Source organism: Temnothorax nylanderi, unplaced genomic scaffold (assembly GCF_030848795.1).
Source record: "Temnothorax nylanderi isolate EJ_2023f unplaced genomic scaffold, tnyl_v1.0 TNYL_tig0179_pilon, whole genome shotgun sequence".
Lineage (NCBI taxonomy): Eukaryota > Metazoa > Arthropoda > Insecta > Hymenoptera > Formicidae > Temnothorax > Temnothorax nylanderi.
Window position 1 is genome coordinate 294,745 of NW_027249241.1, and position 19,773 is coordinate 314,517.

At 39.6% G+C, this 19,773-nt stretch overlaps 4 protein-coding genes and 1 long non-coding RNA gene across 8 annotated transcripts; 4 read left to right on the forward strand and 1 right to left on the reverse strand.

The window, feature by feature from the left end:
- The first annotated feature begins 963 nt into the window (after positions 1-963).
- Positions 964-2,494, forward strand: LOC139778326 (uncharacterized). The gene is made up of 3 exons (XM_071716212.1): positions 964-1,416; positions 1,725-2,026; positions 2,259-2,494. The coding sequence occupies exons 1-3, from the start codon at positions 1,261-1,263 to the stop codon at positions 2,383-2,385; spliced, it is 585 nt and encodes a 194-aa protein (XP_071572313.1). The 5' UTR covers positions 964-1,260; the 3' UTR covers positions 2,386-2,494.
- Positions 2,495-3,676: 1,182 nt separating this feature from the next.
- On the forward strand, positions 3,677-6,860 carry LOC139778317 (uncharacterized). Its single transcript, XM_071716201.1, has 3 exons — positions 3,677-4,245; positions 4,348-4,452; positions 4,746-6,860. The coding sequence occupies exons 1-3, from the start codon at positions 3,796-3,798 to the stop codon at positions 6,738-6,740; spliced, it is 2,550 nt and encodes an 849-aa protein (XP_071572302.1). The 5' UTR covers positions 3,677-3,795; the 3' UTR covers positions 6,741-6,860.
- Positions 6,861-8,223: 1,363 nt separating this feature from the next.
- Positions 8,224-19,713, reverse strand: LOC139778327 (uncharacterized). Of its 4 annotated transcripts, none has more exons than XR_011719543.1 (5): positions 18,930-19,713; positions 18,270-18,406; positions 17,443-17,624; positions 13,406-13,570; positions 8,224-13,315 (listed from the first exon to the last, which is right to left on the reverse strand). It is a non-coding gene; the product is annotated as an uncharacterized lncRNA (long non-coding RNA). The 4 variants fall into 4 exon arrangements; XR_011719542.1 differs by having other exon boundaries at positions 8,224-8,588; positions 13,161-13,315; positions 13,406-17,624; positions 18,930-18,945; XR_011719544.1 differs by having other exon boundaries at positions 13,406-16,662; positions 18,930-18,944.
- Positions 9,287-12,283, forward strand: LOC139778320 (uncharacterized). The gene is made up of 2 exons (XM_071716205.1): positions 9,287-9,418; positions 9,663-12,283. Exons 1-2 carry the CDS (start codon positions 9,350-9,352, stop codon positions 11,781-11,783), a joined length of 2,190 nt encoding a protein of 729 aa, XP_071572306.1. The 5' UTR covers positions 9,287-9,349; the 3' UTR covers positions 11,784-12,283.
- Positions 14,534-16,492, forward strand: A4 (apolipophorin-III-like protein). Its single transcript, XM_071716211.1, has 2 exons — positions 14,534-14,812; positions 16,039-16,492. Exons 1-2 carry the CDS (start codon positions 14,534-14,536, stop codon positions 16,357-16,359), a joined length of 600 nt encoding a protein of 199 aa, XP_071572312.1. The 3' UTR covers positions 16,360-16,492.
- Positions 19,714-19,773: the final 60 nt, after the last annotated feature.

Below are 19,773 nucleotides of genomic sequence, written 5' to 3' on the forward strand. Positions count from 1 at the left end.
ACATAAATTACAAGTGGCGAGGCGAACGAAAAACGACTGCGAGCGAATAAGATATTCATTTATGATGTATGTAAGTGACAGAGGATGCATGATGTATCGTTTAAATACATACTCGTATGAATTCTATGTCGATATCTAATAAGTTATACGTTATACTGGGTATACAAATATCCTTGTCGTGATCAGCTTGAATATCTCTCTTGCTTTCCGTGACATAAAAATATAATATATTTGAGAGAGAGAGAGAGAGAGAGAGAGAGAGAGAGAGAGAGAGAGAGAGAGAGAGAGAGAGAAAGAGAAAAGAAGCTTGCTTTTTTCCCAAGAAGGCAAATATTCTCATGGAATTAAGAAGAGATATATCCTTCATTCGAAATGTCAATACTGGTGTCCAATGCTTTTCTAAGTCGACAATGATCTTTTCAGCATAAATCAGTTCTTCTCATTATATACATATATTCTGTGTATAAGACGTATTAAGTTAAGACTATCCAAGAGTGAATAATATATGAAAGATTGCAATTTTGTTTTTTATTTTAACATATACTTTGACATAAATAATCTCTGACAATGTATTGATTGAGTTTTATAAGTTTTATAAGAGACAAAAATCGACTTGTGTAACGACTGCGACAAGTGCTTTCTTTGTTACAATTATATATGTAATTCTTTTAAACTAGTCTATTCTCTTTCTCCGGGCGTTTCTGTTTAAAGTGTTTGGGAAAGAATTTAATACTAATGAGAAAATTACATGAATCTGAATGATTCATTACATGGAATGGATCTATAATATAATAATATATATATATATATATATATATAAGTATATATTGAACGTAGTTTATATATATATCTAATTGTAAATTTTCATATAATATATATTCATATGTTATATGATTAGTAATAAATAATTAGCATAGCGTGGCGTAATCAATGTAATCATCTTTCATTCGTGACGATATAATCTTGCCTAGTAAACAAGATGATTTGGTGATCTGCGTGACACAGGAAACGAGGAATCCCGCGTGGACACGCACCAAGTCAAGTACGTGCCTACTCCACCTTTCGATCCAACTTGTCGGTCTCGCAGGACACGTAATAACGAGAGGTTATTATTTTTTGTTATTGTTACAAGTTTATCTGTGGTTACACCTAAACAGGAAATATTTCGTGGACTTGTCTCGAACGGAACCACTTCTATATCAGGAGCACGGTGTGTGCCGAGTACACACATCAGTTTAGGTTTCGTAAATCCTCGCGACGATGGCGGCGATACTTAAATTACAATCTTTTATCATTATCATCGTCTGTTTCCAGTCGAGGTCTTCTTACGGCTTTAAACTGCCATATGATGGAGCTAAAATAGTTACGTACGGCGAACCGTGTCAGCCACCGTGTTATCTGCCCGTTACAATCGAGGTATACATATAAGATACAATAATATATCTCATCCTTATCGTATTGTAGAGCAATTGACTCTTACAGACAAATCGACGCGAATTATATTATTCAATTATCCAATTTGTTAAATATAATCGAGAATTACATATTTTAATTTTTGTCACGTACAACATTTCAAAGAACGTGTGGCGCAGCCCTTCCTAAATAACATACATCTATTCTACAATTTTATTTTGTTCATCGTACAAGTATCGTATTGTATAATAATATCGCCATTCCCAGTGAATCGTTGTTCAGCGAATAAGTATCCGCAAAATAATTTATAGGAACCTGCAAAGCCTGACGTGACAGAATCGGTTTTATCCGAATCCTACAGCTATCAACCGCTGAAATTAAATTATCGAATGATCTCCACTGAACCGATCCAAAATTATCAACCGCAAGCGGAATATCCAATTATCGTACAAGTACCTCAGGTTCCTCAACCCTTGGTTGAGGAAGTAATCACGCCGGATCCTCTTCGAGGAAAATCCTACACGTACAACATCCAGACTCTACCACCTCCGTCTGTGCCAACCTCGAGGAGATATGATTTTGATTTTCAAGTACCACCTTCTTCGCCAACTTCGTAAGCATCCTAAGCACCCTCTTTTACTTTTATGTTAAATTTAAAAGAACAAATTCCGTTTACACAGTCGAGATATGATCCATCGGAATTAATTTGTTATGTTATTTGTGAATTTATTTGCTAATCTGTCGCATCACTTTACTAATAAATCCTTTTTAAATAACAAGCGGATTATGTTTACTGGAGAAAAATGCCTTTTCGTCAAGTAACAATATTTATTTTTATATTTCAGAACGGTGCCAAACGATACGCCACAATCCGTTAAACTTTTGACTGGCCTTACCAGCAAAATTGACAGGGTTTTAATTCCTGCTTGCCAAGTGCCGTCTTCTAGCTGCTGTAAGACTGATACGGCATGAAATTATTTATAGTTATTCTGATAACGCGGTATCTCTCATCAAACTTGAGAAATACATAGTGTATTCGACGGACAAATAAAAAATAAATAAAGAGATTTAAGAAAGATGATTCTGATCTTTAATAACCTTTTACCCCTATATTTTATTATATCTTATTCTCATGTCTTCATATATTGGATCTATTACATCCTCCTTGCTATCTATACTAGCTTAAAATTTTCAAATCCTTCTTTGATAAATCACAATAAACAGTCTTCTTTTTAAATTCGTTTTATTTGACACTGTGCACTTATTTCCACTAAAATTATAGCTAGACGCTTTGTATTTTTTTTAAAATAAATTTAACCTGATTTACGTACTTGTGTTACATAATAAAAATGAAATAGAAGAACCAGATCGAAATAACAGCAAAATAATGTAATAAATTTACGTTACAAGCACAATACGATTTGATTCTTATTATTTATGAACAGAAGATATTATTATGACAGAAATTAAAATTCGCTTAAATTTTTAATTTTACTTTATTTACTAAATTTTACTATTTTGTTATTTTGTAATGTTTGCAATATACATAATTACTTAATATGTCATTGATTGTTTTATTAAACAAAATTTATTCCATGAAATAATGCAAACGATAATAATATTTAAATTAGATAGGAAGTTTGTAAAAGTGTGAGTAAATAATTTTTATATTTGCATGCGCGCGCGCGTGTGCGCGCGCACACACACACACACACACACACACACACACACATACATTATTTCTTATTTTTGCGAGTTATTGAAAATTTGGCCAATTTGATGTGTGGAAAATAATCAATTTTCACCGATTCGTTAAACAATTTCTCTCTTATTTATATTAACTGTTTATTAAATATAGTAAAATTTACATCACATTTCTGACTAGAAACTTTTCATAAACATTTCTAATAAATTGTTTTTCATATCTCTAATACGTGTACACGTATACATGTAAACACGTAAATACGTATTTATATTCATATAAACGCTAATAAATGTAATAGATATTTACTGTAAATGTTTATATATGTACTTATACTTCTTATGCATTGCATATATGTAGATAGTACACGTGTGTGAAAAAAAAAATATATATATTTTAAAAGAAGTAATATATCGGTATACATTTTATTTCGTTGACAAAGAAAAATCATTCAGGATTATTGCACAAACATTGCACAAAAAATATCACGTTAACAACCTCTTGGGCCAATGTTGATGAATCGTGCTTCATTATAAAGCGAGTCGTCGATGAAATCATGGATAATCTCACGCGCATCAGAACGTATCTCAGTTGTCGATCGTCGTAATCTCCGGTGTTGTTTGATTCCATCACGATCTTCGTGCCGAATCTAGACACGATGATAATGATCCTGAGGGTATATGAAGCAGCCTGTTGCAGCTAGAGTCATCGAGTTTCCATCGAAACGCATCATGGCGAATACGAGTAACGTACTCGCGGCATTTGCCATCGTCTTTCTGGCCTCTTTGTCTTTAAGTTCGGCTTTCGCTAAACACAACTTGGATACCTTTAATGCCTTTGAGAAGCGTCTCGACCACAAGTTACAACCACTTGTTCGCGAAAAGAGGCAGGAGAATCCGGAAGCAGAAGGGTTTCATCTGAGAAATAATAGTCCTTTGGAATTGGAAGAGGAACTGTCCGAGCCGAAACCCGTCTACGAGAGAAGAGCGGTCTACGCGGAAGAGGCAAAGGAGATCGGCCAGACAGGCCAGAATGATGAGAGAGAGAACGAGGAAGAAAGGGAACAGGAGAAACCGAATGCCGCGCCTGAAACGGGCAACGACATCGAAGAGGAAGAGCAAGATGCTCAGGTAATAATTAAAATATGCCATTTACTTGTTAGCGCGAATCGAAAGGAATGGAATGAATCGGAACGCGATATAGAGTAAGTCTAAAGCCTTCTCTTCTTTCAGGATGATGTATTTTCGTACAGGAGTATGCACGATCTCATCCAAGCATTGATTCTCGCGGATGAGGAGGACATTGCTGAGAGACTGCAACAATTGCGAGAGGCAAAGGTAATTGATGGAAAGTTTACAACATAGTCGCTATAGTCACTGCTACGCTACGCTATTACCTATGCAATGTAGAATTTATTAAATTTAGCAAATTTATTTATTGAGAGATATTTGAAAAATTATTTCATTCATATTTAAACAATGGAAAAAAAAGATCGGAGAAAGAGAGAGAGAGAGAGACAGCAGAGAGACACGTGTAACAACGCTTTGCAACAAATATTTTAAAACTTAAAAAATTTGACGAAATGGAGAGGGCCGCGATTAAAGGTAAGGGGGTGTACATTTGTTTGCAGAATGCTACGAGATCCAAGACATCCAGCAATTTACTGAAACGTCAGGCAGTCGCGTCCGCGTCCGCGTCCGCGTCTGCAGCCGCGGCTGCACCGAGCGGCCTGCTCGGGGCAAATCTGTGGGACGTCGTACCTCTGGTTGATCTAGATGCTCACTCTTGCGAAGTCGAGGCCTTCTCGCACGGTCATTTGCACGTGTCAGGAACGATCGTGCACGAATTCTTCTGTGAACTGAGAAAATTCTGGCATTACGTCCTGATTGTCCTGCGGAACTTGAGGTCCGAGCTTACCCTGGGGCCGCTGATAGCCGGAGGAGACGTCGTCAGCGATGGCATCTCCGACCACTGGTTTCATCACACCTCGCATCTTCTCCACCACGTAATCAGAGAACCCCATCATCTGCTGATTCTGCCCGATATAATCCGAGATGCCGTACCATTCCCCAGTATCGTCGGAGCCATTCACCGGGTCAGACAAGTCTTCTTCAAGGTGCTGCACTTTGGCCTCGATCTCATCCGCGGACACGTTCGTCACGTCTTCTCGCACTTCTTCTCTCATGGCACCTTGCATCTACGAGAAAGGCTGCATCACTTGCGAGGATTCGGCTCGACCCTACCGCTAGTCGAGGAGATAGTCGCGAACCCGATCGTATCTACAGCGGCGACTGCGACAGCGACAGCGACGGCGACTGCATCCAGCGATGGCTCGATCATCGTTCCGGACTATCACAGATCATTGGCCGAAGTGCTGTCTTCGATCCGCGGCTTCTACGACGGCTACCACGCGTCTGGACTACGTCACCTGATTAGGACTGGCGTAAAGAGCTTCTCCGTGTCTTCGACGTTCTCCAGAATCCGCTCGTACTTGTCGAGAATACCTTTCCTTAGTCGCTTCGGGTGCGGAGTGGTCGAGCAGAGCACCACGGTGACGACATCCAGCGCATCCAGCGCGTCCAGCGTATCGAGCTCCGTTAGTACCGGTGGTCCGGTGGTAAGCCCGGTGATAAGCCCGGTGATAGAGCCAACGATAGTCCCGGTAGCACCCGTCGTTCCTGTCGAGACCGAGACTGCGTCCGCCACCGCCACTGCCACCGCCACTGTCGCCGAGACGCAGACTCCGGTGTTATCCGCTGGACCGACGATAGTTCCCACGGTTATTCCCTACGAATCGTTCTCTTCAAACACGGCAGCTGCCGCGACAGCAACTGCGGCGGCGGCGGCATCGCCGGTAGTTTCAGGTCTCCAGGCTACCGCGCCTCTGATACAACCGGTACCCACTCTGTCCCCGACGATTCTTTCCAACACAGTATCTGAAAGTAGTTCCGTGGCTGCAGCCGCCTCCGCCTCCGCCTCCGCAGCCGCTCCCTCAACCGCGAACGTCGTTGGACGAGTTGGACAACCGTTCACCCTGTTGTCGCGTAGACACAGGCCTAGGCCGATCCTGTCCACTGTCGCACCCGCACCCGTAGCCGCAGCCGCGGCCGCAGCTGCGAGCGCGTCCGCTTCCACGGGCACGGGCCGCCGCACCCTGCTCGAGCCAGCTCGATATCGTGGACTCGATCTGGACATTGACCGCAGAATCAAGTATCCACTGACCCATTCGCGAGTTTTGCCCGCCACCTCGTCAGCCGCCGCATCGGCTGCGACCTCCGTTTCCGACGGTTCTTTGTCGTCCGCCGCAGCCAGCAGTTCAACCAGCTCCGTTTCCCCGGGTGGCTTCAACTTCGTCCTGCCCAGGGAGCAGATAGTTGGCGCTCTGGGTTACGACTACCTACTGCCGGGCGACGTGATCGCGGTCACCCTGAGGAACAAGTCGATTCTGTTTGGCCGCGTGCTAGACACCACCAGCCCGATCACATTCAGCTTCCTCAGGCCGAAACTGCGTGCCTCCTTGCTCCGCCACGGTGGACGGGTCTGGAATCTCCTGCCTAGAGACTTCAGGGATCCCGAGTGCGCCCGGAAATTCAACAATCCTCTACTCCTGCGTCACGGCCTTTAGATATCACGCGCTACACCTATCTCGTGCGACTAGTCCTCAATCATTATCGACTACCGAAATGTATAAAACAATTGTGTAAACGATTTCGATCGTGAATAAAGATGTGTCCTCTGAAATTGATTGCGCGCGTATAATATTTTCGTAATACTTTTCCATTTTTTTAGCGTTAATTAGTTTGGCGAGAGTTACGTTCTACTGTCTTATTGTGTTAATGTTAAATTGAATGTCTCAACGTTACGTAGCGTGTAAGTACCTGATGAGCGAAACCGTTCATTCACGCTCAGCGTTCGTTAATTTTCTTTCATTTCTTTATTTGAACCAAAACACTTGCGACAATTTTTAATTAAATATGGTGGAAACAGACTTTTGCATGCAATTAGCAAAAGACATCGGTACATCTGACGTTTACACAAATGTTGCGAAATACATAAATACATATAAATATAAATATATATATATATATATATATATATATATATATACTTATACATATATGCATGTACATTATATGTATATGTGTATGTACGTGCGTGTGTGAAGAAACACGCGCAATGTTTGTTTTAAATGGAAAACTTTTTGCCGCAGTTATTTTCCTAGCGCGAGGATAAATCAAATAAAATTGTCGTTGAACTGTTAAAAGTCAAAAGTTTCCTTCACATTTGTAGAAATATATACAAATTGCATTGTGCAGATAATAAATATACAATTGTGACGCATTAAATTCTTATTAGGCAACCGTTACACACGGTTAATCCGTGCACGGTTTTCGCAAGCGGATCGCAGCGAAAAATTCGCTGACGAATTGTCGTAACAAAGCCGAAGCCGCTTTTATCGCGAGATAGCCCCCTTTTCTTTAACAATCGATGCTCGTCGGAATATCTCTATTCAATCCAAGTAAGCGTGCAAAAATGAAGCGCATCGTCTCTCGAAGCGAATTATCGCTGAGTCTCCGATACTTCGGGATGTCTCGCGCGCCGCGGCGAGAGATTATTTCAAGTTCTAGGAAATTCATCGAGATATCACCAACCGGGTCATCAGCAGAGAGCTTGAGCCTCTATAAGCATCTAGTGGATGGAACGAAGAAAGATCCACGTTTAAATTTTTTCTTTTATTCACATGTATCATTCATTGTTGTCACGAATGTCACGAGATAAAATAGAACGTTCTCAAGAATGTAATGTACTTTTATTGCAAAATATCTATTGCAATATGCAATATCTCTTGAAGAAATATTAAATCCATCGTTCACGAGATATTAAAAATGACAATTAATATTTCTTTTTTCTGAAAAAACTAACGAATGGCACAAAGTGCTAGTATCGACCGAATGTCGATCGATGAATTTTGGTCGAGAAAAGATCAATATAATTTTTAATATCTATTTTATGATAAAATAAAACGAGAAAAAAAACATTGTCAAAGAGATTTGCTCGATACAGTTTGTCCGAAGGATGTCAGAAGTCAATCGAATCGTCTAAACGCGTTTAAACCTTATTAAAATTTATTACAAGCATATTGCTCTCAATCTCGGTACATATGTATATATACAAACGACGTGACGCGCAAGATGTAGAAAGCATAAAAGAAAATCGACCAACACGTAAAAAAATCACCCAAAATATTTGGTGGCACACATTGATACGCGACATTCAACATTAAATCGTAAGAATAGAAAGTATAAACATGCCCTTGGTATATCTCTAATTAATCTTTATCTTCAATATCTCCATCTCCATCTCCATCTCCACCTCCATCTTCATCTTCACCTCATTGATCGCGGTATGTGTTCTAATTTTACGTTTTAATCGACGATTTAATATTCAAGAATAATATTCAATTTTGCTGAGCCTGAAAAATAATAAATGGATGTACAAAAGAGTAATAATACATTTTATCTATTGTTAGAATAAAGACGATGATATATAATGAATTTATGTATACAATTTTTAAACACACACACACACACACACACACACACACACACACACACTTTGGAATTTTGTACACTAGCGAGGAGAGTTATTGATATCGTGGAGAGTAAAAATGATACATAAGATTATAGCTTCAATATATAAAAAATTGCGTCATTAATTAAGCGTCATTAATTAAGCCCAGAAGGGGTAATTGAAATAAATTGTTGACAAAGGTCGGGTTTGTGGTGTCGCTATAATACGTTCCGTAGATTACCACACACACACGATTGGAACTGATGGTAAAAATTAACTCATCACATTTGTTTGTGCCAAGAAATGTTTTGAGCAAAGAAACGTTGTGTTGTGTCAGGCGTTATGACGTCTGGCATAATCTCGTTGAATCTGTAATTAACCGTTTCAATTTATGATGTATCATTATCACACGTAACAACGCTATTCAGTCAAGTTGGCACAGGTGTGCCATGTCAAATAACGCGTTGGCGAATGAGAGCTAGAAATAATGGGTGGGCACCCATGCAACAAGCGCAATAACCGCATTAAACAATTTTCGGCTGATATATAAGCGTATTCGTTGAAACGATTGTCAATTGTCATTGCGTATCATTGCTTTTCTCTTATCCGGCGGAGAATTTGACCCAGCGTCCCTCGATCGCGCGTCACTCTTATCCCCTTCCCATGCAAATCGCAATGGCACGCGTTGCTTTTCTAGTGACGGTGCTGGCGGCCCTGTGTTACACGAGCCAGGTAAGTTATTACGCAAACGCAAAAGATTGTTTTGCAATTCCAAGAGTGTTCTCGATTCCGAAGAAATGGAGAAAAATAAAAAGTAAAAAATTGCACGATAAATATCAAATATTGTAAGATGCTATAAAATGCAACGGTCGGATCGGCCGTCGCATTTTCGCCATTGACACGAATTGCGAATGTTTGTTAGGAACATACATATAATGTATGACAAAACTTGATGTTTTTATCAATCGCTCGTTAGGCCATCCCGGTGCCAACCGAAAATGTGGAAGGTACGCAACCTGAATTGCCCGGCATCGTCGACGTCGGCAAGATGCAACAATTACTTGAGCAGTTTCCCAGCGAAGTGAGAGACAAATTCAAGGATCTCACGAACAAAATCACGGAACTTGTGGAAAAACTCGGAAAGGAGCTCCAGGAAAAGAAAAAGATCGCCGAGAGCATTTTCGAGGACGCTAAAGAGAATGCCAAGAAATTATTACAAGAGGAGAAACTAAATGCAAACGAAATTTTCGAGAAACTCGAGGAAACGAAAGACAAAGTTGAAAAAGATTACCAGTATGCGCTGGACGACAGAATTGAGAAGCTGAAGGATGCCGTGGGCAAGTTCACTAGTGAGGAAACGCGTGAGAAATTGAAGGAGAAACTGGATTTACTTATCAAGGGCAAGGGAAAGGAGATCTTGGAGGAGGAGGAGATATTGGATAAGAGGCAAAGTGAGGATGATGAAACTTATGGCATCGGAAATATCCTGGAGAAGGGCAAAGGTATTACGAACATTATCCAAGACAAACTAAAGGAAAGCTTAAAGAAGATTAAGGATAATGCCGACGAACATGTAAGCGGATTCGTGCGGAATGGTAAGAAAATGAGGGAGGAGTTGAAAAACAATCTCGATCGATCCTTGAACGAATTAAGCGAAACAATGAAAAGTGTCAAGGAGAAGGCCAAAGAACTCGGGGACAGCGTGGTGGATCGTTTCGGCAAATTGAAAGAGAACGTAGCCGAGAAAGTGAAAGACAGTGTCGAGAAGTTGAGGGGAAATGCCGGCAAGTTGAAGGAAGACTTGGGAAACGTATTGAATAAAGTTGGAGACAAAGTGAAAGAAGGTGCCGAGAACATGAAGAAAAAGGTCAGCGAATTAACGGAGGAAATTGAGAATCGAGTGAGTAAACTGAAGGCAGGCGTAAGCGACGTAGCGAAAAACATTGTCGAGGAATTCAAGGAAGAACTCGGCAAAATGAGGCAAAAATTGGAGGACAAAGTCGATGAACTGAAAAACATGGCGAAAGACATTGTCGAGAATACGAAGAAAGAAATCGGCAAAGTAAATGAGGAGTTTGAGAATCGAGTTGTCGAGTTAAAGAAGAACCTGGCCGACAACCTAGAGAAGCTAAATACTGAACTCGGCAACCAGAAGGACAATGTCGAGAAGATAACGAAAGAACTCGGCGAGCGAACGAAGAAGGAGTTGGAGGACCTATCCGACAAGCTGAGAGACGCGACGAAAGACACTGTCGAGGAAACGAAGGAAAGAATCACCCAACTGAATAAGGAGCTGGAGGACACGTTGAACAAAGCGAAAGACACGCTGGAAAATGTTGTCGAGAAAATGAAAGAAAAAGTCGGCGAACCGAAGGAGAACGTAACTGACGAACTAAAAGACAGTGTCGCGCGAATGAAGGAAGAAATCGACGAGATGAGGAAAAAGTTGGAAAACATAGTCGATGAATTGAAGGACGCAGTGAATGACCTCGGAGCGAAAATGAAGGAAGGAATCGTTAAGCTAAAGGGGGAACTGGAGAATCAAACCGGCAAATTAAAGGAGAAATTAATGGAAGAAGCTGGCAAACTGAAGGATGAGATTGGCAACGTATTTAAGAGGACAAAGAGCGGCCTGAAAGAAGTTCAAGGCAAGACAAGCGATATGATTGGCGAAGTTACCAACAAAATTACAGATACCGGCAAGCAGCTTGACGAAGAGGCTGACCGTCTCGCGGGCAAATTGATAGGTAGTATCAAGCAAGGTGGAGAAGCACTCGAAAACACTAAGGGGAAGATTACAGGGCCCCAACCGTCAGGCTTGATAAGCGATATCTTTCTTGACGCAGGTGACATCGTGGGGAAAGCGTTGGACATGGCCGACAAGACCGCGAAGGAAGCAATAGATGGAACGATAGGCATCTTAGGGGGAGTAAGGGATTTGCACGAGAATATCATGAAGAACACGGGGAACATAATAAAGAAGGGGTCGAGACTCGGCGGAAGGAGGGTAACGGAGAACGCAAAAAAGACTGCAGACATCAAAATCCAAGAAGAGATAACGAGAGACACCATCGAAATGGCGAAGAAAACGCAATAGCCCTTTCGGTGAGAGAAGGCTGGAATGGCGAGGGAGATTGTCTCTCTCTCTCTCTCTCTCTCTCTCTCTCGGAAGGGGTATCGGCGGTTAGAAACACAACTTATTACTTTGGTTATATTCGAAATTAATGTGCTCGTAAGACGCCGCAAACCTTAATTTCAGTTTCAAGAATTCTCTTCTCGGAATTTCACAGTTTCTTCATTAACTTGACATTTTATTGCCGAATTAAAATTACGCCCAGTGAGCAAAATTTGTAATTAACGTATCAAAGTTCAATCCTTAAGTCTTTATAATGATTAAGATATTCTCAAGGCAATCTTTTTTCAAGATTATCTTTTTCGGGATCGCTCGAGTTACGTAACGCTTGTCATAATTACGTTGAAATTTATGGGATAAAAATAAAGACATGTATCGATTTGCGACATTGCGACAGAGAGTTGACTTTACCCTCAGCATGCACTGTACAAAAACTTTAATAAAATAAAATAAATGTCATTATATACCTATGTACAGTATATATCTACATATGTATATGTGTATATGCATACATGTACAACGAAATTATTTTCATTAAACTCACACCTCACCTTACGTTTTATTAGATAACATTAAAAAACAGACTGGAAAAGCAATGGTACAGTTTTAAAACTGTGGTTCACAAATTGTTTATCGCTATCGAATATTCACGTAAAGGAAGAAGGCGGGAAGAAAGCTTTTCATCAAAGTGCAGATAATTCGCAAATAAAAATTATGTCAATTAGGTCAAGGCTTTTAATAATCAACGATAGTCGCTAGGTTGAAGCCTTGAATAAACAACTCAACGCGCTATGTCACTAAAAAAGCATTGCATTATTCCAAGTGTCGCGTGCATATTATACAAGAATCGTGAATAAATTTGAAATAAATTTTTTTCACATATGTAAAGATAATAGAATTTTTCTCTTAGCTTTAAACATTGTTTTAAATTGGCTTCATACATCTGTTTTTTTTAATCTGGATCTTGCAGAGAGATAGAGGGAGAGAGAGAGTTACGTTTCAATTATAGAAGAAAACGGAATGAAATTTCCACTTCCAAATCTATACTTACTGTCTATCCTGATTATGATTATTTAAATCTGATCAAAGTTAATTCTCTTTAATTTATATTTATCCTTTTACAAGAAGAATAGATGTTTACAACGAGTGAGGTTCATCAATTGAATTTGATGTCACGACTTATATATCGAGCGATTAAATACATGATATCGACTAAACAGCGTTTGGAAGAGTCTGTAATCTCTGCCCCGCGCTCTAAAAAATTGTGAGCCGGACGTCATCGCAGAGTCAGCAGTGTCGGGTGTATGCATATGTATAATGTACATGCACATATACACGTACATCCGTTTAGAACATATCTTTATCCGGTTGATGTAACCTTCCGCGCCGCGGAGGGAGGAATGGATAGAAGTTAAAACTGATAATCTCGCCTTGAACTTTGACTTCTCTTCATCCGAAATCGTATCGCTTCGTTTCGGATCGTGTTTTAAAACTCACTATAATAAATTGTATTTAAATAACGGAAATGTCGCTTGCTACAGCTAAAGTAAAATATCAGACAATTAAATTAAATTATATACACATACTTTATTGAGTGAATTTGGTTTTCGAAGCAGACTCCTGTAAACTTTCTCGACGATACGATGTAAACATTGTAATCTCGCGTCAGAAGATCGGGACGCTTATCTCAAATGAGAGATTTCCTTCTAAAAGGCTCTTTCCTCTGCCTCTCGTAAATTATATAAGTTTCACTGTATACGAAGGCATTATTCCACTTATAGAATAACATGTCCTTTATCGCGTAAGTTTATAGGATATAGGAAAGGGAGACCAGTGTCTGTCTGTCTGTCTGTCTCTCTCTCTCGCTAAAAGAAATTATAATATAAGAATAGCGTTACGTTTATAGGCTGATCTTGATCTGAAACAGTACTTTTGTACTTTTGTTAGCGATTATCGATAACCGTCAAATAATCGTCAAATTACCCCGATGTGTCAATAATTTTAGTCCTAGCTGCTTATTCTACGCTATACTAATTTGCCGACTCGTTCATACGTGCCTCGTTCATTGTCCTACGTTTCATTGTGTTTCCATATAGTATATACATGTATCAAGATTTAACGCTTGACTCAATCGGAAATATAATCGGAAATGCTGCGGAAAGATCAGCCATCACATCGGCTTTCGGAAAACAACTAAAATTTCACTTGAGCTAAAGACGCTAATAAACTTATTACTACTAAAATTACAAAGTGAAAGAATTTTTTCAAGACGGTATAAATATTTGATGTAATTCTACAAATAGCTTATGGCGTTATTTGTATAAAATTCCTAAAACATTACTAAAGATAATGGCCTTTTAATACGGAATCTTTTAACAAGAATCCGTATGATATCCATAAAGAAGTAATTCGAGCATTACAGCAATAATAAATATAATAGAATAAAATATAAGGAAATAGCGTAGGGGCCGTTTCCTTATTACAAATTATCTTTGACTTTGAAAATATTTAGAACGTTCGCCGTTCCGATTTCCAAGATTCAAATAAAGTGCAGCCTACTATGCGGTGAGAGAAACGCAGGTCATTGTCCAAGTGAGATAATAAGCACTTTGCCCCTGCGCCGATAAGAAACGCCTATAAAAGGGAGTGCGATCCTCCATCCTACGCATCAGTCGTATTTTCCTAATCGACCAAGGAGAAAATACCAGCGTGAGATGAGGTGCTTACCCGCGGTTATCCTAGCCGTCCTCTTGGTCGCGACGGAGGGCAAGGTTGTGCCGGCTAGCGATGTCGAGAGCCAGCAGACTGGTACGCAACCCCTTCAATTGTCCGACCACATCAAAGAGGCCCAAGCGGTCATCAACAACTTGGGCGCTCAGCTACAGCAGCAACTCAACTTGCCCAACCAAGAGGAATTAATCAACACCATGAAGGAGCAGAGTACCAACTTGGTCAACAATGTCCAGGCGTACCTCAAGAACGTGTCCGACGAGGTGAGTGCGAAGAATATTTAACACACCGCCGCTGCACCTGCACATTTTTTTACCCTCGACCTCGACAAGTTGAAACGTTGTCCCCTGTGCAACTTGTCCGAGCGAACCGGCAAAGCAAATGCTCGAGTAACTATTAATTGTTTATGTTTTATGTTAAAAACGACCGTTTTGCCTGCCGAGACATCTCGATTTTCGTCGAGATTACTCGTTCGATATGTCGTGGCTCATCATCGTTTGCGCGTCGCGCATATGCCATGATCCACATATATGGAGATTAAAGGCTGGCTTGTTTTGTTGTTCGCAGTATCAGCGCGCTACCTCTCGTACCTAGAGACCTAAAGATTACGCATTTTTAAAATTAGAGATAAAAGAACCGCATCGTCGCATCGTCCATTCTCCACATAGAGGATTACTTGCTCTCTCGGAGCTTGCAAAGAATTGGCAAGAGGAAAGTCGAATGGCTTATCGATCTAGCCATCTAGCCTAAATCGATCCGCAAAGAAACAATCAACGCAAATGGGCACGCCAAAAAGAGACAATTGATATCGATATCGAAAACATTTCAAAATAATATCATTGATATCCATGCGTTTTACGCGATTCAGCGAGAAATCGTAATATTATTATATATAATATGCCTGTGTGTACAAAAATAAAAATACTCATCAGTAAACGATAAGTAATAAACATACCGACACACGTTTCTTACCATTTTTCTACTTGCAGATAAGAAAAACCTGCCGATCAAAAGTAGAAGAAAATTTAATATAATTAACGCGCGCGCGCGCGCATTATATTAGTTCCATTTCCTCTGTTACGTACGCCCCGCTGTTGTTAAAAATAAAAATAAAATATCAAGTGTTTTATCGTTATAAAAATTAAATATTCCGTTGTATTATTTCAATAATTGAGATAAAAATTTCAATTTCCGGTAGAAAAATATATCGAACGAGTCATTACGCGTGAAATTATTTGTAAGTTTGCGCGGCGCGTGCATTCCTCATATGCTGTAATTCCTCTGTGCTGTCGGAATATTTTATTGCCCACCTTGCCTATCTTCGCATCCGCGTACGTTCAAAATCAATTAAATTTCAAATCTTTCGATACTTAGAATTTTTCCGACGAAAAACCTTCCTTCTCTAATTGTAAGCGGTTTGAGATAAGCCTCAGAGAGGACTGCTGTATGCCACTCCTGGCTGTATGCACGCATGGTGGATCGTTTGCAGATCAAGGCCAAGAGCCCCGAGTTGGAGAATCTTTGGACAAACATGAAGAGCAAGCTGTCCGAAACGTTCGACAATCTAAATGTCAATTCCGAGACGACGGAACAGGTGAATCAGCTGGGTGCCAAGTTCCAAGAGGGTGTCCAGACTCTCGTGACGGAGTCGGAGAACGTCGCTAAGACCATCAATGAGAATTCCAGCAAGGTTCAGGAGGGTATCGCCAAGTTGACCAAGCAGGCAATCGACATCGCCTTGCAGGCTTCGCAGAATTTGAACCATCAGTTGCAGCAGGCCACGCCGGCGCCGCCGCAGCCACAAAATTAAGGAGACCAAATTATTTTCGCAAATTTATTCGCGCACGTCCGATCAGCCGATCCGTCTTATCTCACAATCAAATACATGTTATAAACATACTCGATAGCTGACGAATGATTGTTAATAAAAGTACTTGATTGTTCGTGCCCTTTGTCTGTTTCTCTGAACCCTACATTACATTGTTACATCGCGCATTATAGTCCGCGATAATATCTTTTCTCATAACTGCTCTTACATGATTTTCACTAATTAAAAATTATTTGACATTTAGAACCGCTAGCTTTCCTTTTTAAAGGATAATAAAATAAATCGCTGTAATAAAGAGAAATTTATATTGGTTTAAATTGGTAGCGATATGGTATCAAATGCGATAAATGCAAAACGGGAAATGATCTGTTCGTTGACAAACTGATATCTTCGGGGGTGACTCGATTTACATCAGGGACTCGTACTTTGATACGTGAACGACGAAGGATAAACGTGAGGATAAATCGAAATTAAAAATGATTTTCCGGATGATCGCCGTTGCATCGTGATACTCTTATCGCGTATTTCCCGCAAACACGTAAATATTTGCACAAACGCTTGGAAAAATTTCCTTTCCGCATCCCAACGATAACCGAGTTAAAAAGCACTGTCACTTTAACCTTTTCAACCCCGGCCGTTATTTCGCGCGACATCTAATTTTAAATTAACGACTTGATAAAACTCAAACGCAACGACTATAATAATTAATTAATACATCGGTAGCTTCTGCATTTTTCAAAGTAATTAAACGTTTTGCTTTAAATAACGTTATCGTAGATATTATACATGTATATATATATATATCGCTACTTTTAATAAATAACTTTTCCTTTAGCGTCCAATTACATACTCGGCTTTCAATTATTTATAACAATTTTAATATTGATTCGAGAGAGAGAGAGAGAGAACATTTAAAGAAAGCAAAAGGGCGATATAGGATGACTTAATTCTTAATAAAACTCTTTACGTTATAATTGTGGCCTTTAGTGAGTTGAAAGTAAAGAAAGGAGTAAAAATTATGTAGAAAATAAGAAATCTTTTTTCTTCGCATCTGCTTATACTCACAATCAGTCAACGCAGTCAACTGGAAAATAATTCCTCTCTGCTTATCGTATCGTTGTATGTATCAGTGATACGTAACGACAAGGCAAGTAATTGCACCTGATCAGCGGATTCCGCTTTGGTTTCGCATTGCAAAAGCGTCAGTCAAACCCACTTTTATTACAAGAAGAATTCGCCGTGGTGACCTATAAATCAAATGTATCATTTTAATTGACATGAAATTTTATTAAAAAGATGAGATATGGAGAATCTCTCTCTGCGTTACTCTCGATATATTACAGTTATTCAATCAAATTAATTTTAGCGTAAGAGGATATTAGCGAAGCATAAAAATTATTCCGTCCGCCTACACAATATTGCCGAATATGCACGTATATTTGATTCTTATAAAAGGATGGGAATCGTCGAATCGTCTCATTTTGTCAGTCGAGGACATTGGTATCGAATCAACGATATCGAATCAAGTGCGTGATATTCCTGTCAATTGTTATTTCTTGTAAAGTGTCGAAACTTTGACAAAGTTTTGTTGTTTCTTGTAAAAGAGTACGAGTTAGACAGAGAGAAAAAAAGAGAGACGAGTGCTGCGTATTTTGTCAAAATGGATATATTCTTTCTCTCATTGTCAGTTTCCGTTATGTGTACGGTAAGTATATATATGTATAAGTATAATAGGAGCCTATATATATGGCACATATATATGTAATATCGAGCGGGCATTGCGGGCAATGGTTTCAATTAAATTTAATTTAATCAGAAAGATAATGCAGTGATACATGGTATATGGTATATGTATATATCCTGCTTCTTTAATAAAATAATGAAAATCTTACCAAGCAGATATCACTTGCAAGGACTGTTGAAATTTCGACGGAGAGTAAACCTGAAAAATTGTCCACGAGTTTACTGAAGAAAGAATCACAATTCCAAATAAATAAAGGAGCCATATCCGGCGACGCGGTTGAGAGGTCTGAAAGGATAAATCGTGGATTTGAAAAGATAATCGAGTTTGTCAATGTTTTGGGCCAAATGGATAATTTTGTCTACGACAGAACAAAAAATATCATTCGCAAGCTCAATGCAATTTACGACATGGACGAGAATCACGAGAATCACGAGAATGAAAGATATCGCGGGTCTCATTCTAAATCGTGATGAGAAATATAAATTTCTTCACGATTAAAATAAAGACGATGCTAATTAAGTATTTTAATAATTATTATCTAACCTACATAGATATTTTAGTGGTAAAAATAATTTATGTGCACTTTTCTCGTTTACTCTAGCTCCCTTTCTCTTCTTCTCTTTATTTTTAAGTTTTCCGTTATATATAGAAGTAGAATGTGCGTTTTTTGTCAATTACTATTATATATCTATTCAAGACAAATAAATATTCTTTAATCAACGTTTTTATTGTATATGCCTATATATGTATACATATATGTATGTAAAAACGGCTAATACAATATCATTCGATAATAATGTATCCTCACCTGAGTCGAAATCCGCTTGCACTTATAAATCCTTGTAAATTTACATTTAACGTATTATTAAGAAATTTTCAACTTATAACAATATAATTATCTTATCCATTCTCGTGCGCGTAAAGAAACGAAGCGAGCATCGTATGTTACGCATACGTCGCCATCTAGCGATGAAATGTCGTACGCGGTTGCATTCATGATTCAGTTCAGGTCGTTCAGGTAGCTGGTTTACCAACGTATGTACACTCGCGGACAGAAAGGTTGTCCGACTTATACACCCGTATTCATACTATGAATACGGCTCAAAGTCGGACAACCTTTCGGACAACCTTTCTGTCCGCGAGCATACACATATTTCATATATACACGCCGCGGCCGCGGGTATAAGAGTAGTCGCGCGCATTAACGCGACTATTTCGAGAACGTTATCACAATTCGAGAACATTTTGTAAAGACAATGCAAGCGTAAAAAGGTCTCGATACTCTTGATTCGATCGCGAGATGATTCGCGCGCGCGCGCGCGCGCGCAGTCACGAGTCACGGAGTCACGGGGAATGGCGGGGAACGGCGGGGAAGAAAATTTGCCCTTCTCTTCTCCGGGAGAAACATAGACTGTGTTTACATGACACCGTTAATCGGGTTTTATAACATCGGTAGTTGTCAGGAAGACCAATCGTAATCATTCTTCAGAAGAATGGAATAGCTGTGATTGACCGGCCTAAGAACTACCGATGTTATAAAACCCGATTAACGGTGCCGTGTAAACGGAGTCTATATAGATACCTATAATTCAACATTATACTTATTTGCATTTGCAGGCCGGGATTTCAATGACAAGCTCTCGAGCGACGAG

Bases quoted from the DNA above. Each gene is read 5' to 3' on its own strand.
- LOC139778326 (XM_071716212.1), top strand. From the start codon at position 1,261: ATGGCGGCGATACTTAAATTACAATCTTTTATCATTATCATCGTCTGT. The intron at 1,417-1,724 runs GTATACATATAA...AATAATTTATAG, and splicing joins ATCTGCCCGTTACAATCGAG to GAACCTGCAAAGCCTGACGT. The intron at 2,027-2,258 runs GTAAGCATCCTA...TTTATATTTCAG, and splicing joins CCACCTTCTTCGCCAACTTC to AACGGTGCCAAACGATACGC.
- LOC139778317 (XM_071716201.1), top strand. From the start codon at position 3,796: ATGAAGCAGCCTGTTGCAGCTAGAGTCATCGAGTTTCCATCGAAACGC. The intron at 4,246-4,347 runs GTAATAATTAAA...CTCTTCTTTCAG, and splicing joins AGGAAGAGCAAGATGCTCAG to GATGATGTATTTTCGTACAG. The intron at 4,453-4,745 runs GTAATTGATGGA...ATTTGTTTGCAG, and splicing joins AACAATTGCGAGAGGCAAAG to AATGCTACGAGATCCAAGAC.
- LOC139778320 (XM_071716205.1), top strand. From the start codon at position 9,350: ATGCAAATCGCAATGGCACGCGTTGCTTTTCTAGTGACGGTGCTGGCG. The intron at 9,419-9,662 runs GTAAGTTATTAC...ATCGCTCGTTAG, and splicing joins CCCTGTGTTACACGAGCCAG to GCCATCCCGGTGCCAACCGA.
- A4 (XM_071716211.1), top strand. From the start codon at position 14,534: ATGAGGTGCTTACCCGCGGTTATCCTAGCCGTCCTCTTGGTCGCGACG. The intron at 14,813-16,038 runs GTGAGTGCGAAG...GATCGTTTGCAG, and splicing joins TCAAGAACGTGTCCGACGAG to ATCAAGGCCAAGAGCCCCGA.